The sequence below is a fragment of the Bemisia tabaci genome, chromosome 2 (assembly GCF_918797505.1).
Source record: "Bemisia tabaci chromosome 2, PGI_BMITA_v3".
Lineage (NCBI taxonomy): Eukaryota > Metazoa > Arthropoda > Insecta > Hemiptera > Aleyrodidae > Bemisia > Bemisia tabaci.
Genome location: NC_092794.1, coordinates 35,788,136 through 35,804,981, shown reverse-complemented (window position 1 = coordinate 35,804,981; position 16,846 = coordinate 35,788,136). Strand labels below are relative to the sequence as shown.

Below are 16,846 nucleotides of genomic sequence, written 5' to 3'. Positions count from 1 at the left end.
AGTTTAGTTAAATGCAGTTTAATTGTGGATGAAAAACAACATTGATCATCAGAAGACGAATATTAAACCCAAAAGAGTTACAAAACTGAAGAGGAGTCATCTCCTCTTCAGGTAAATTATTCTGAAAAGTTTTGAGAGGCAATAAGAAACACCTGTGCAAATACAGGAGAGTATTGTAAAGCTGATCTGTTAGGAAGAGGTTCCGGAGGACTACAAATAGTTGCAGATGCAGAATTTAAATTCACAACGTGAAAGAGACAGAGAACACCGGTATGAGACAGGATTCCTAAAATTGGCATTGGTGCAATCATCTGTTGCTCTGACCCTGTAACACGAATTAAAATTTGAATGCTACAAATTCATAGCTTCAAGTACTGTATATGGTTAGAAATGCAAGATTTCATAGGATACACAATGCACACACTTTATTGAAAAAAAAAAAAAAATTGCAATATGACTTCAAATTTATACTGTCTTCAACGCAGACAATGGATGCTTCTCCTCGCTTTACTCACTTCAGCAGCTTTTCACCTCCTGGGCACTTAGTCACTAACTCTGCAAGGTGACTTTTGTTTCTTTCTTTCGTGATTGTTCACAAAAAATGAGATTTACTCTTGGCACAGTTGGCAGGATGATTTTTGACCAGTAAACTAGTGCCCCACAAAATTCTGTGCTTCACATGTATCGCGCACAGAATTCTACACTTCATGCTCATGACATATAATGTATCACATAAGACTGTTGGTCAGCATTTCCTTGGCGAAGAGGCTGAAAATTGTTTACCACGATTGTACAGGGTGCCTCAGGCCTTTTCTCGGTTGATTTAAGTCGGACGAAGTCGAGGACCGCAAGGTGGAATAGGAAATTGACCCCAAGGGTTCCGAATTTCATAGTCTCGAAACCATCCCAGCCACCCTTGGGAAGTAAAAGGAGGGGGTCACAATCCTAAAAGTCGGGGTTCTCGATCGAATTTCAATTCGAGTATATATTAGGATTGAAGAGTGCGGAAAATTTTACGTGAAATCGACTCCTAAAAATCCAAAATCGGACCACTTTACGCCCAAAAATGATCCCTCAAAGAAAAGGACAACGGCCACCTCCATAATTTCCCTTTGGTCAAAAACTGACGCAGATTCTCCGGAAAAAGATGGTTTACCAGGTAATTGACCCCAAGGAATCTGATATCTATGGTGTGAGGCCCCCCTAGCCTCCCTTGGGGGGTAAAATGGGGGCACAATTTCCCCCGACTTTTGAAATTTTGCCTGCTCCATTTACCCCGCAAGGGAGACTTAGAGGGCTTTGGGACCATTAAAATCGGATTTCTTGGGGGTCGATTACCTGGTAAATCATCTTTATCCGGACAATCTGCGTCAGTTTTTGACCACAGGGAAATTATGGAGGGGGCTGCTGTGCTATCCCCCTATTTAAGGGATCATTTTTGGGCACAGAGTGGTCCGACTTTGGATTTTTAGGTGTCGATTTCAAAAAATCGGGGGGAAAGAGCCTCGCCAAAAAAGGGGTGTTTTATGCAGCCATACAGAGCGAGCAGAGATGTATTTCTTGCTATTGGCGAAAAAATGCGGTGTGGTGTTTCGAAATCCTGAATCTGAACGTGAAGAAATAACTGCTGCAGGAAATACAATGGGAAAAAGTGAATTAAAATTAAGGGGTTCGGAAGTTCATGCTTGCCTATGTAAAATTTTGTGTAAAACGTTTTTGGTCCTCTCACAATTTTGCGAATCTCTAAAAATTTTCGAGTAAATCGTGGATTTTTGAGAGCACCTCCGAACTTTTCGATTTTAGACATGGCGGCCATTTTGAATATGTTGTCCCGAGATACGGACATTTTGATTACCGGAAAAAGGTGTCCTAGCGGCCCCCAAATTATTAATAGAAATAACAATGGCTTTGACACAAACATTAATTACAATTGATGATGAAATGGCAATTAATAATCACCTAAAGAATATGACAAGACTTACCCCACGGAATAGGTTGGACAGAGCTAAGATCTAAAGTAAATCCAACAGGGTAGGTTTCATTTTTTGTAGCTGGGTCAGCAGGAAGTTCTGCTCGTCCCTCATCGATCTGAGTCCATGAAATCCACGACTTCCCATTAGCCGCCAAGACACCTACTTCCATGCTGTTAGCAGAGCTTACCAATATAATATTCCTGAAAATAATCACACAACCATTTCGACAAAATTTAAGGTCTCACAGCCTTACAGAATGAGATACCAAAGTGAATGAAAACCGTATTGGACAAACCTATATGGCTCATTCCACGACAACTCAACCTGGCTCGGTGCCCGACTCCCGTCGATTTGGCTGAAAATTGGTGTACAGGGTTTTTACATTAATCTAAGAAACAAATTTGAAGGGTCTTCCCATCCGGCGCCCCGTTCGCGAGATATCGACCCTCAAAGATGGGGTGAATTTTAGCGATATTCAAAAAAGCCCGTTTCAGCGATTCTCATTTATATCGCCATTTTCTGAGAGTTTCCGGTTTATTTCCTGATATCCGTCTGACTCACGGTAGTTTATGAAGCATAGCCTGACGTCAGGTTGATTCACTTTTACTGGGGATGTCACGTAAACATCTCAAAAGTTCACCCTCCTGCCTTTCAAATCTGGCCGCCATCTTGGCATTTGGAGCAATTCCTTTGACTTGAGGGATTTTATGACTTCATAAATGAAATCTACGACCAAAATTACATGAGGAATGATACCACACTTGCATTATCACGCGAACTTTTTAAAAATCCACCCTCTTGTCTTTCAAAATTGGCTGCTGTTAGCATCTCAAATCGCTTCCCGCCTCCTTTTCAAAATGAGGAAGCTTCCAGACCTCTCCGCGCGCAGCGTCACGATCGAACACCGGATTAGGAGAGGAGGACCGGCCATTTTGGTGATTCATTCATTTTTTTCTGAGGTACAGGGCATAGCTCGGGAATCTGATCCCTTTTTCAACTTTTCCTTGTGTTTCGAATTTCGTCTGTTTTTGCTGAATCTCGTCTTGCAATATCTTGCTTCATGTGATTTGTTTCCAAAGCCGAAGTAATAAATCTTCAATTCATATCAAATTCACGTTTCTCGTCTTTTGTCGCTCTCCCACCGTTTTAACTCACCACCGAAATCCAGCCAACCTAACATGGTGCCGAAACCAGCCTGACTTCGACCTGCACAACACCAGCTTGTCCAGCTCAAGGCTTACTGAACCAGATTCCCAGCATACGAAGACGAGGACCTCAACAACCAAAGAAGTTGAAGAGAGGAAAAGAATTCACTCGAAGAACACGAGACGCTCTAATCAATCCATCCAAATCAAGGACAAAGACCGGACCACGCCGCGCCGTCTATCAACAGGTCATGCATACTTTTCTCACTATCAATGTCCCTTACCGATTTTAGCCTTCTTTTAACATATTTTCAACGTTTTTATTGCTCTTTTAACATTTCATGAACGTATTCACATTTTAACATTTTACGGACATGTTCAATGTTCTTTTAACTTTTATCGAAATTTTATAGTTTCGTCGTTTTTCTAATTATTATCATAGTGCCCTGAAACCTCAAGGAAATTACATACCAAAGAAAGTTACTAAGGCTAATTTATCATTTTAACCATATTTTATCTACATTTCACTATCAAATTTTAATATTTTTTAGCCAAAGCTAATGTCCGAATAATCATAAAATGAACCACCCTCCTTCGGTCATCAGAAATACGAACAGTAAATTCCTCTGTGCAATGCCTTACTTTCTAACATTTTAATTAGATCTCAAATTCGAGAAATATTAAAATGTTAAATCCATAAATGAGAGGTCGTAAGTCGCCGGACATTATCAATCTTGATGATTCTTTCGGACTTAATTTTGCCAAGGATATCGCGCATTCGCCAACTATTGATGAAAATATTTTAATCCCTCACCCACCTCCATTGCCTCCTCCTGATTTTTTAAAACCCCCGAGGCGCTCTAATAGATTATTAAAAGTCAAACCCCCTGTATATGTAATCAGAAGAAAGCCCGAGGCAAAGCGAAAAAAAGTAATGCCTGTTGACCGAAGCCCTCCAAACCAAACCAACCCAACCCGAATATGAATGTCAACTTTAACGCACAGAATGCCTCTAATAATGCAAATGTGAAAGAAACTGAGGACATAAATTTACCGTTAGAAAATTTCTCCCTAATTCTCCCAGAAAAATTTACAGGATCAAATATTACCATTGAAAAGTTCCTAGAGTCTGTGGAAGCAGCGATTAAAGTTAACAAATGGAACAAAGATTATCTTCCTCTCTTTATCCAAAAATATTTGTCAGGAGCGGCCCTTCAGTATTTAAAATTTTTAAAAACCGAACACCCTGTACTAGAAAACAATACTTTCAAGGTCAAATTCAAAGAGCAGTTCGCTGATACTTCTAGAGTAAGCAGGCTTAACCTGCAACTACAGAACTTGAAATTGGAATCGGATGATTTATTAAGAGAATATTCATATAAAGTAAGAACCCTATGTAAGAAAATTGACCCAAACATGTCAGAAGATCAAATAATTTTTCATCTTATAAAAGGTTTACCCTTAGCAACCAAGACAATATTTTCTTTGTTTCTCCACAGTACGTTGACGGAATTTGATAACTCAGTAGATCTTTATCTGCAAAAACAATTACATCTTAATATTGACATCCCTGAAGTCACACAACCAGTGGTAAAAGAAGTCCAAACCTCTCAGTTGACTGAAATTCTTAATAAAATTTCTGGTTTTGAAGAAAAGTTAGAAAACCTTAAAGAAAGCAACAAGCAAAATTTTAAAAAGCCGAAAAAACCTAAACCCAATCAATCCAACCAAGCAACAAACCAACCCCACTTCGGAAACGGAGAACTTATTAACAATTTTAGACTGAGATTTCCATATCAAAATCCCAATAGAAGAAGGAGTAATTATTACCCAAATCCCGGTTATTACGATAACAATTTCAATCATTTCAGACTGCAACATTTTAATAACCAAGGGTTCTGACCACATTACAACGACCCTCGATTCCAATATTCTCATAATAATTATCCTATCCAAACCCAAAATCCCCCCGTTCCTCAGGCACAAAATGGATTCGATCAAGGTTCTAATAATTCCACAACATGTTCAATTTGCGCCTTAAATCCCCCCACGGAATTATGTAGAGTTAGATATTGCCGATCTTGCAAAAAATTCGACCACGTTGCCACATCGTGCTTTAAAAATAACGGTGACCAAAATTTCCAGTGAGTGGTATCAAGCAGCAATCTTAAAAGCTTTTGAGGGAGCATTGTTATTGTAACCAAAAGTCATTAGTTCAATCAGAGTGCAAATTACTTGACAATGATAATAAGAATTTCCCGCCTTTACCCACCCAAGAAAAATCAGCTCCAAGAAAGGTCAAACATCCAAAGTCACGGCAAGTCCCAAGCTTTAGTGCTCTGATATCAGACAAAAGCAGAGTCTGTACATTATCATCAAACTTATCCACGTTTATACCGGTAAAAATTCAGAATGTAGATACTATTGCGTTACAGCAATGCCAGTGTAAATGTATGCTCGATAGCCCTTGCAAACCATGTCTTATCAGCAAGAGGAAAACCTTTAATATTACAAACAGCAAACAATGAAAGTTTACCGATCATTAAAAAGGGATTCTTATGTGTGAACATCAATAACCACCCATTTAAAATTTCTGTTCATGTGACCAAATCGCTATCCTCCCCTTTAATTCTTGGAGACACATTTTTAAGCCAAGCGAAAGCCATTATTAATTATCATGCTCGCACCGTTTCGCTAAGCAACAATGACATCACTTTCTCAATCGCTTTAACAAATAGAAAAGCGGACAAACTGTCATCCATTCAAACCCCGCTTGACTTACCAGTAACTGCTTAGATTACCACGATTTTAGAACCTCAATGTGTAATGAATGTTCTTATGAAGTGTGATGTTCCCCCGTTTTTAACAAATCTATTTTTTTATCCAAATGTTGAACTGTATAATTCTAACAATATCTATATGAATAATTGTCGTTTGCGAACAAATTTTATCCCAGTTAAGAATTTCTCTTTCAATAATATCATCATAAATGACTATACTAAGTTAGGATCGATCTCATTGGACAAAAATCTGGAATACTATTAAAAAATGAATACCGCTGAAAAAGCATCAATTTTATCTATTTCAGCTTGTGATTTTAATAATTGTGATTTTCTTTTAAATGTTAATTGTTCGATTAGGAAGAGCTCCCCTGCGAACAGGAAAAATACGGTTAAAACCGCCTTTTCGCAAAATACCTATACTTATGCTGCTAGAACAGCTAGGAACCCCTGCGTTGCGCAAACAAATGCCATTAAAATGGCCAGTCTGCGAGGCAGAATTAATACGCTTAATGTATCAAGAAAAGTACATGCGACTCGCATCGCGAACCAATCTATGTGCATTAAACGCATTATCAAAAAGCCCAAGTTATCAATTTCAAATTTGACGCAGGTTAGGAATTATTATGACCGAAAATCAATGTATGATTTTATCCCTACGGAACATCACACAATTGCCTGTATTTCTTCAGAAGACTGTACAAACGTCAATTCTGAAGTGATCAACCCAGAAAACATACTTCCCACTGATAATTCGGGAACACCAATTTCTATTGACAGGTCTCTGCCAGTATCAATCTTTCAGAAGATCAAAAATATCATAGAAAATTCCAAAGAAATATTTGCATCAAAGAACATAGAATTAAAAAAGGCTTGCATTCTTCCTGCAGAAATAAATCTCACTGATGACATACCAGTTCATTCTCCGCCCTTTCACCAATCACCAATTGAAGATGAACAAATACATGAGATAATTTCAGAGCTAAAATCAATTGATGTTATTGGAGAAAGCACAAGCCCGTATGCTAGCCCGGCTTTCCTGGTGGTAAAACCCGGCGTAGATAAAACTGTATCTACCAAATTATCTGCTGCCGATAAACGTTTGGTGGTTGACTTCAGAAAATTAATAAAAAAGTTATCCCCGATAGGTACCCTCTCCCCAGGATAGATTCTTTATTTACAGAACTTCGCAAACATAAATACTTCAGTAAATTCGATTTCATAAGTGGATTCTTTCAACAGGAACTATCAGTTAAATCCCGTTAATGCTCAGCTTTCACTACAAACAGAGGTTTATTTGAATTCCATCGACAACCAATGGGAATGCAAAATGGTTCTTCATCTTAGATTCCACTGATCACTCATTCGATTGGAACCCCCAAGCTGAAGCAGCATTCAAACGCCTTATTTATTTATTTTCTCACAAGCCAGAACTTCAAAATTTTAAAGTTAATTTTAAAGTAAATTTTAAATTCTTTACGTATCGAAATGAAGAGATTAAGATATTTTCCACACTTGCTTCACTTACCGTTCCACGGGAAGCTTTTTTTGAACATAAGAACCTGGACTATAAAGGTGCAATGTTTCTAAATTTTCAAATAGATGTTCAAATACCTTATTATTCATATAAGTATTTCTCGTGTTTTCTTCTTAACAATGATCTTAGTTAATCACACGGTCGCGTGGGTTAGCTAAACTCATTTTATTTGTCATTGCAAAAACTTTGCAGTGACAAATGATTCATGAGGAGAAATCATAGAAAAAGAAATGAAATTCTCCTATCAAATTTTAAGTTTTCTTATTTGTTCTGAGATATGGAACCAGTTATTTTCATTAATTGCATGGTAGCATTAATTAAAGAATCTAATTCCGTTTCATTATCACTAGAAAACAAAATAATTGGACTCTGGGATGATCACTTTGGACTTGAAAAATTACTTATACTATCGATTGTCATTTTAATATTTCAGTTTACTACTGATTGTGTGTTTCTGCTTTCTTTCTGTGCAGGAACTCACCTTTCAGACTGGCCTAGGGAAAACTAATCAATTTTTATGAGACTGCTACTTTCAACCACAGCATCATTAAATTTGATAAGCCGCTGCCATCACAGCAAAATCACAACAGCTGTTACGTCTCCAGCTATGCGACAAACTTTATCTGATAAAATTCTTCTTTTCTATTTCTAAAGTAAACCAAGCCATAATTAGTTGACTAGTTTTGCTAAGTAAACCTGTCCACAATTATAAACAATGTTAAATTTTCTTCCACTCTTGGTTCCTTTTCGTTAAAATGGTATGTATTACGAAAGTTTTAAAACCACAGTTAACCACCAGTTTAAGTTAGCGGACAACCACTTTCTCACGGACATAGATGCCAAATCAGCATTGTAATTATATGAGAAACTTAGAGTAACTATTTTTAACAATTACCAAAAATATTTGTTATTACTTGATATACTTTTGTACGCAAGGTAAGATTCAGCAAATAATGACCAAATTTTCAGTAAATGGCAGGAGCCATTTTTTTCAACAAGCCGGGATGTTAGCACCTCCAATTGCTTCCCGCCTCCTTTTCAAAATGAGGAAGCTTCCAGACCTCTCCGCGCGCAGCGTCACGATCGAACACCGGATTGGAAGAGGAGGACCAGCCATTTTGGTGATTCATTCATTTTTTTCTGAGGTACAGGGCATAGCTCGGGAAGCTGCTCCCTTTTTCAACTTTTCCTCGTGTTTCGAATTTCGTCTGTTTTTGCTGAATCTCGTCTTGCAATATCTTGCTTCATGTGATTTGTTTCCAAAGCCGAAGTAAAAAATCTTCAATTCATATCGAATTCACGTTTCTCGTCTATTGTCGCTCTCCCACCGTTCTAACTCACCACCGAAATCCAGTCAACCTAACAGCTGCCATCTTGGATTTGGGGTAGCCCCTTTTGACCGGGGGACTTTTTTGACTTCATATCTGAATCTACGACCAAAATTACATAGTAATCGACAGCACACATGACACTGTATGCGTATTTTCAAAAAAATCGAAGTCCCGGAGGCCTTCTTATGGCCGCCATTTTGAAATTTAGGCAATTGGGGGGGGGGGGTGTTCGGGGATCGAACCGTGGTAAACTTTTGGTATGTTGTTCAATAGGACATACTGAAGATGTTTACATGGGAAAAGTTTGTTAAGCAAGTTGTTCTGGGTTAGCCCTCTTTTTTCCGGATTTCTCCTTGACTAGCCCCCCAAAAACCCGAAAGTTGTGGATTTTAGGATATGAATTTTGGGCAATATCCACGAATGGATATAATCCACCAATGAATATAATATGAATATCGGCATAATCCACCTACTGGCACTTGATTAGCTGAAAATGTATAGGATATGCATTTACGAGCCACAAAAACAGCCTAACTTGACTTTTTCATCGCCTCGACTCGAAATTCCCGCCAAAAAAGCGAAAAATCGCATTTTCTCAAAAACGGCCAAACTGCAGATTTCGTGGTTTGTTGTTCCTCAATCAGTAGGCCTTCTAGTTGACATGTCTGCAAAAAAATTGCGGGTGGTATGTTGACCGCGTTAAAAGTGTTTAAAACGTACCATGTGCCCTGATCCCCCCCCCCAAAATTTTTGGAAAATAATAGAGAAAGTTCGAAAAGTGGCATATTTCTTTCTATTAAAAATTATTATTTTTTTTAGAGTGGAAGACTAACGTAAGACCTGGCTTGACTCCCCTGTCGGTAAAACCTGCGAGCCAAACTAACACCACCTACCCCTCACCCTTGAGAAGTTTATGCAATTTTTTATTCTAGAGAGTAATGTTTTTAGCTTGCGTCCTACAGTATATATAAAATATACTCTTTTTGTTATCTCATGCGTACTTTGTAGGAAGTAGCGAAACTCACCAAGTACAGGCCCATCCACAGACAGTATTTCTGGGCCCACCTCAATCCACCCCCCACCCCTTCCATCCAGGCATGATGAAAGGATTCCCTTTAAAAATTCCAGCAGGCAACTAGGCTGCTTAGAAGCGTGAGTCCACCCAAGTTGCAGGCCTTGCACATACTCCACTGCTGAAGGTTCAATCTCACATATTATTAAGAATGGGAAAAATCGACTTATGCTCTCATTCTTGAAGTTGAAACTCGCAATTTGTTTTACTTTGAAGCGTACTAGTTAAGTTTTGGATAAAAATAATTTTTGTGTCCTTCGCATGCTCCTAGAAATGCTGGATACACAACTGCGACTGCCATTTCCACGATTTTATAGATTTTTTTTAAGTGACTTCGCTAACACGCTGATAATCTGCTTCTAGTTTTCGGAGAACATTCTTATTATAAATCAAGAGAAATTGCTGGTTTTCAAGATGTGCTCTTTTTTTGCTCCACGTTTAAGCATAAAGTTCGGAGGAATCGCTTGATTTTTATACGTAGATTATATGTCACACATTCTTATATGTAGAATCGATTAGACCTAGTTTCAGCCGTATGTTCGTTTTCGGCCATCAAAATGCTTCGATTACTGGACTATGAGAGAAGAGATCAACCCTTTTCATTGATGTGCCATATGACCCCTGCTGATCCAAAATTATGGGAGTCACAACCCCCCGAAAATTTTGGGGCTTTGGCAGACCGTAAGTCAAAAAGTTTCAAATGGCGAGGGTACGTTTTGACTTCAGATTTAGCTTCCACGCGAAAAGTTACGTAAAACTGATAACGTCTGGCCTATTTGTTCCAAAACTTTAGAGGCCCAAATCCTCATAAGAAGCCCCCTCATATTTTTGGAGGAAAAAAGGGGCAAATATGCTAAACGCCATAGAAATTTTACGGACCTTTTCCCCTGGACGGAGCCAAACCTGAAGTCAAAACATACCCTCGCCTTTTGAAATTTTCAACTTGTGGCCCTCTAAAGCTCCAGATTTTATTTATTTTTTTTTGGGGGGGGGGGCGTGGTCCCCATAATTCTGAATTAATAGGGGTCATAAGGCCACCAATACAAAGGTATAGATCTTCCCTCAGGATATATTAGATTTTGAAAATCAGTTAACTTCAACGCCTACGGTGTCTGATTGAAATTTGCCCAAAAAATGCCCTCCAACTCCTGAAATAGTACGGTGGGTACAGTCGAATAATGGCTAAAACCCTGAACTTTTTTATTGGAAATTGCCACTTTCAGGAATCATTCTTACGGTTAAAAGAAGCCCTTTTAAAAGAGGAAGCACTCTGGGGTCTGTGCAAGAACCAAGATGGCAGCCGTTAAAGATGTCCGCAAAGCGTTTTTTCAGCGCGCTATATCTCGGAAATAACGTGTCCGATTTTCGTTTTCTTGGTCTCGTTATGAAGTTAAAATGCTTCTACAGAAGTCTACATCATAAATTTTTTCGCCTAGGGCACACATAAATGGTCATTAGGAAAATTTTGAAAGTTTGAAATTTTACCCAAGTTTCAAGAGCTGTTAATTATTTAACACGCAAGAAAATGGCTTTTTTGCCTCAAGTATCGGTGATGGGACATTATCTCACATTTGATTCAAAAAAAATTTTTTTGCGTCAACAAATGCACCCGCTAGAGCAACTTAAGTAAAGCGTCGCGGTACGCGGTGCGGTGAAAACGGCGCAATACGGGCAATTAAAGTGCTACGCAAGTCATTCGCGCGCTACATCTCGGCACATTCTCGTCCGATTGTCATTATTTTGGGTTTGTTTAGAAGGAATGTTGAAAGTTAACCAGTGTAACGGCTATACTTGCGGTTTTCCTCCGAATTCTCCGGGGTATATTTCAAAAGAACAGAAAACGTTCAAATCTCCGAAATTTACAGTGACGAATAATTATCAATCAAGTGGAGAAACAAACCTCCTCTCGTGTTTTGTAGAAACGTTTCGAAAACGTACAGAAACGTGTGGAAAACGTTTGACGTTTAAAATGATACTCTAACCATTTTTGTGCAATGATGAATAAATCCATGAGCTCAATTTTAAGCGCACTCCCGCAGCAAGCACTTTCGAATGGTAGGCGTTTTGACCCGATTCATCGCCGAGCTGCGCTTTATGCAACCAATTATGCCCATGCACCGGACATGGGCTGCAGCTGACACTCAAATAATAAATATCGGGACCCTTTCTCCAGAATTGATGAGTTTTTAACTGATTTTATTATTTGTTCCTTACTTTTGTTGTTGAAGTTACAGAAGGTTTCGTTTTTGGTTCAAATTTATTAAATGACTCAGTACTGACATACTTTTGGTTCATTTCAATCGTTTCAAAACCCTTACCCTTCCTGAGAACTTTATTTCATGCATAAAAAAGTGTTTTCAGTAAAAATAACGGATGTCACTTTTTTTTCAAATTGCTGTTACTCCTTCAATTTTTCACTTAAATAGAACGTAAAACGTGTGTTTTTGCAGGAAGAGATGCTCTTCATGAAAATCATTATAAGAATCCACTCGGTTTTACGAGCGGCAAAGTCTAAAGCTTCGAAAACTTCAAACGCAATTTTCCCCCGATGTGACAACTCGACATCTAGTATTGTTACATAAAAGCCCTCAAATACCCCAAGGTCAAAAGAGAATACGCTTTCATTTTAATTTATAAGAGTTTCTGTCCCTTTTTCCCTCCGTATGTACCGACTTTACCCATGAAAATTCACGCTGATAAACAAATTAAGTTTTATGGGAAATAAGATAACCCTCAGCACATCGCGATTTATTGAAAATCTGTCTTAGAATCCGGGAAATTACGCGATGGTTAAGGTATCATTTTAAACGTCAAACGTTTTCAAAACGTTTCTACAAAACACGAGAGGAGGTTTGTTTCTCCACTTGATTGATAATTATTCGTCACTGTAAATTTTGGAAATTTGAACGTTTTCTGTTCTTTTGAAAAATACCCCGGAGAATTCGGAGGAAAACCGCAAGTATAGGCGTTACACTGGTTAACTTTCAACATTCCTTCTAAACAAACCCAAAATAATGACAATCGGACGAGAATGTGCCGAGATGTAGCGCGCGAATGACTTGCGTAGCACGTTAATGGGCCTGTTGCAAACTTTTGCTAGAGCAAAAATAAGAGTTGTTTCTTGTAGATAATGCCTCAAAAATCACGATGAGCGCATCGGCAAACTCTGAAATGCACTCATAACTTCACAATCTGCGTAAGAAATTTGCGTTTTTTTGAGTTTCCCGCTTCAAAAACGATACTACGGCATAGGTGAACATTTTGTTAGAGGAGTCGCTCCATCGTCGGCGGTATTCATCATGGCCGACGCTTGCACGCAGTTCCGCGCGTAATTCAAGGAGAGTTCAAGGTCAATCAATTCGGGCGTGAAAAATATGAACGTTAACACACCGATTGTTATCTGGTCTAATCCAGTTCAGGTGTTATCTCGTCCCATCAAACGTGTTTTGACGGATTGGCGTCGGCTATGATGATTATTGCCGACGATGAAACGACTCCTCTTACAAAATGTTCACCTGTGCCGTAGTATCGTTTTTGAAGCGGGAAGCTCAAAAAACCGCAAATTTCTTACGCAGATTGTGAAGTTATGAGTGCATTTCAGAGTTTGCCGATGCGCTCATCGTGATTTTTGAGGCATTATCTATAAGAAACAACTCTTAGTTTTGCTCTAGCAAAAGTTTGCAACAGGCCCATTGCCCGTATTGCGCCGTTTTCACCGCGCACCGCGTACCGCGATGCTTTACTTAAGTTGCTCTAGCGGGTGCATTTGTTGACGCAAAAAAATTTTGTTGGAATCAAATGTTAGATAATTTCCCATCACCGTTACTTGAGGCAAAAAAGCCATTTTCTTGCGTGTTAAATAATTAACACCTCTTGAAACTTGGGTAAAAGGAGGAGTATCGTTTTGGGCCTTTTCCGGGTCCCACCTGGATTTTGCTGAATGTTACATATTTTCAAAGTACTAGTCCTAGGCAGGCCCCCCATATCCATCGGTGGGCCCCAGGGTTGGATCAGTCAGCACGCCTCCTTTTTGGTAAACTATCTGAGGGGGGTCTGGAGGGACCGCCCCCCCAGCAGGAGGGAGGTTCGAGGGGTCACCCCCGAAAATATTTTAAAATTTTGCCTCTAATCTGAGTAATTTCATGCTACTTCCGCACTTATATTAGTGTATGTAAGATTTTTGCCCTTTCAAAATCTCAGAATAATTGCAGTTGTTCGAAAATTTGTAATTAGCCGTTATAAAAAAAAAAAAAAAAAAAACAATATTCGACATATAATTTTTTTTTAAATATATATAGAAAAAGTAATTATCTTAAACATAAAAGGTCTTTCATGCCTGAAGTAAACTATTGAATCATGTCTGACAGGGGTAAAATTTTACCGTTGATGAAAGAAAACGAAAAAAGAAGGAGATAAAAACATATTAAAAATTCAGCTTATTGCACAGAAAGATATACATCTGAAATTAGATGGGGACTAAGTTTTGGCAAAGGGTAGGCTATCCCAGGGGCCGACGCAAGCTTGTCTGGGCCTCGAGGAAAATCTCAATCAACAAAATTATTTTACTTTTGCCGGCATATTGGTACTACAAATGGAAACTTTTGTGTTTCTGGGAGGCCCCATCGCCCCCCCCCCAGGCCCGGGCCCCGGGGCTTGAGTCCCGGCAACCCCCCCTTATGTGGGGGGGGGGGGACTGGTCCTAGGTACACTTTGTGCCAAATATTTCACTGAACGGAGCCCATGCAAACGTGCAACAACGCCTCAAACCCAGAATCTTGGCATCGAAAAATAGTTATTTTCGTCGACTTTTTCGACTGTTATCACTCTTCCAGCAGATAATTCCTATGTATTTTTTTGCGTACTTTCCGTTTTTGGCCTCTGTAGAGGTCTCTGATATATTCTAAGGGGCCCTTTGGCCTATTATTGCCATTTTTGGCCCATTTTTAGGGTTTTTTTCAATTATACACAAGCAGAAATCAATTCCAACTAAGAACCGTGTACGTTTTTGAAAAGAAGGCAAAAAAATGAATAAAAAATGTTCAGTTCAACTTTTTTCTATGTTGCCAAATTTTCAATAAAAATTGTCCCAAACAGCCAAAAATGGCAAAAATTCGATAAATTGCCACGCTAAAGGTTCAAGAAAGTGGGGTACAACTTTTATACTGACGTACGTAACAGCTCTTACCTATATATTAAACATAGCAAAAAATTATAGTTGTACCTGGATTCCCACAATGTGAAAGTTGACCGGGATGTCGATTTTAGCAGCCTTTTTTTACTTGAAGGTAGCTATTTTGATAGTTTTTTGACCTTAGTCACCCTCTATGGGTGTGTACTATTTGTATTTTTCTACATACTTTTCATATCTGGCCATAAAAATGGCTTCCTGTGAATTTTAAAAGGCCTACCGGTCCATTGTTGCCAATTTTCACCAGTTTTAAGGGGTTTCTTCATGTTGACGTGTGTGAAACTTAATTTAATCTAAAAACCGTGTACATTTTCGGGAAGAACGTAAAAAAATACATAAAAATGTGAATTGTAGCTTTTCCCTACGTTGCCAAATTTTTGAGAAAAATTGTCCTGAAGCGCCAAAAATGCCAAAAATTGGATTAATCATCACGTAGAAGGTTCTAGAAAGTGAATTTTGACTTTCATGTGGATCGTGGGACACTTTCCCCACGCAGTTTCTGTTGTTTGGTATATTTGGCCTGTAGCAAGCATCTTTTAGAACCAAGGATTATCTGGAGGTTACAGGAATAAAGAGGTGAAATGGAGTGAAGGATAAGCTAAAAGCACCTTGAGGGTCCGTTTTGTACAGTTCATCTGAGCGATTACATGCTCCGTGAGAAGCATTGCAATTTTCCATTTTTGGCAAGTTATTTGCAGTGAAAGAAAACTTAATATTCACTTCCTAGAACCTTCTACGTGATGATTAATCCAATTTTTGGCATTTTTGGCGCTTCAGGACGATTTTTCTCAAAAATTTGGCAACTTAGGGAAAAGCTACATATTCACATTTTTATGTATTTTTTTACGTTCTTTCCGAAAATGTACACGGTTTTTAGATTAAATTAAGTTTCACCCACGTAAACTTGAAGAAACCTCTAAAAGTTGGTGAAAATTGGCAACAATGCACCGTTAGGCCTTTTAAAATTCACAGGAAGCCATTGTTATGGCCAGATATGAAAAGTATGTAGAAAAATACAAATAGTACACACCCATAGAGGGTGACTAAGGTCAAAAAACTTTCAAAACAGCTACCTTCAAGTAAAAAAAGGCTGCTAAAATCGACATCCCGGTCAACTTTCACATTGTGGGAATCCAGGTACAACTATAATTTTTTGCTATGTTTAATATATAGGTAAGAGCTGTTACGTACGTCAATATAAAAGTTGTACCCCACTTTCTTGAACCTTTAGCGTGGCAATTTATCGAATTTTTGCCATTTTTGGCTGTTTGGGACAATTTTTATCGAAAATTTGGCAACGTAGAAAAAAGTTGAACTGAACATTTTTTATTCATTTTTTTGCCTTCTTTTCAAAAACGTACACGGTTCTTAGTTGGAATTGATTTCTGCGTGTGTAAAATTGAAAAAAACCCTAAAAATGGGCCAAAAATGGCAATAATAGGCCATAGGGCCCCTTAGAATATATCAGAGACCTCTACAAAGGCCAGAAACGGAAAGTATGCAAAAAATTATACAGGAATTATCAGCTGAAAGAGTGATAACAGTCGAAAAAGTCGACAAAAATAACTATTTTTCGATGCCAAGATTCTGGGTTTGAGGCGATGTTGTAACTTTGCATGGGCTCCGTTAGGGTGGGACTTATTTTTTTAAATCGACAAAATTAAATGTTGCACGGTCTTAAATGGTTCTATGTGATAAAAAAACACGGTAGCCAAGAGGATTTTGAGAAAAAAAATTTTTAACCCGGCGCGCACAGAGCCTAAACATCGAGATTTTTCTGGTTTTTTTTGGCATTTTCGCCGTATATTTTTAATAGTTTT

At 38.5% G+C, this 16,846-nt stretch overlaps 1 protein-coding gene across 4 annotated transcripts in view; it reads right to left on the bottom strand.

Annotated features, from left to right (window-relative positions):
* Nup214 (nuclear pore complex protein Nup214) overlaps positions 1-16,846 on the bottom strand; it is a 208,611-nt gene that overhangs the window by 132,359 nt on the left and 59,406 nt on the right. For all 4 annotated transcript variants that reach the window (XR_011899324.1, XM_019045593.2, XM_072297225.1 and 1 more), the window contains exons 7-8: positions 1,983-2,173; positions 153-325 (exon numbers count right to left, since the gene is read on the bottom strand). Coding sequence is in view for 3 of the 4 variants with exons in the window: in XM_019045593.2 (XP_018901138.1) it covers positions 153-325; positions 1,983-2,173 (364 nt within the window). In the remaining variant the exon portion in view is untranslated. The remainder of the gene's footprint in view (positions 1-152; positions 326-1,982; positions 2,174-16,846) is intronic.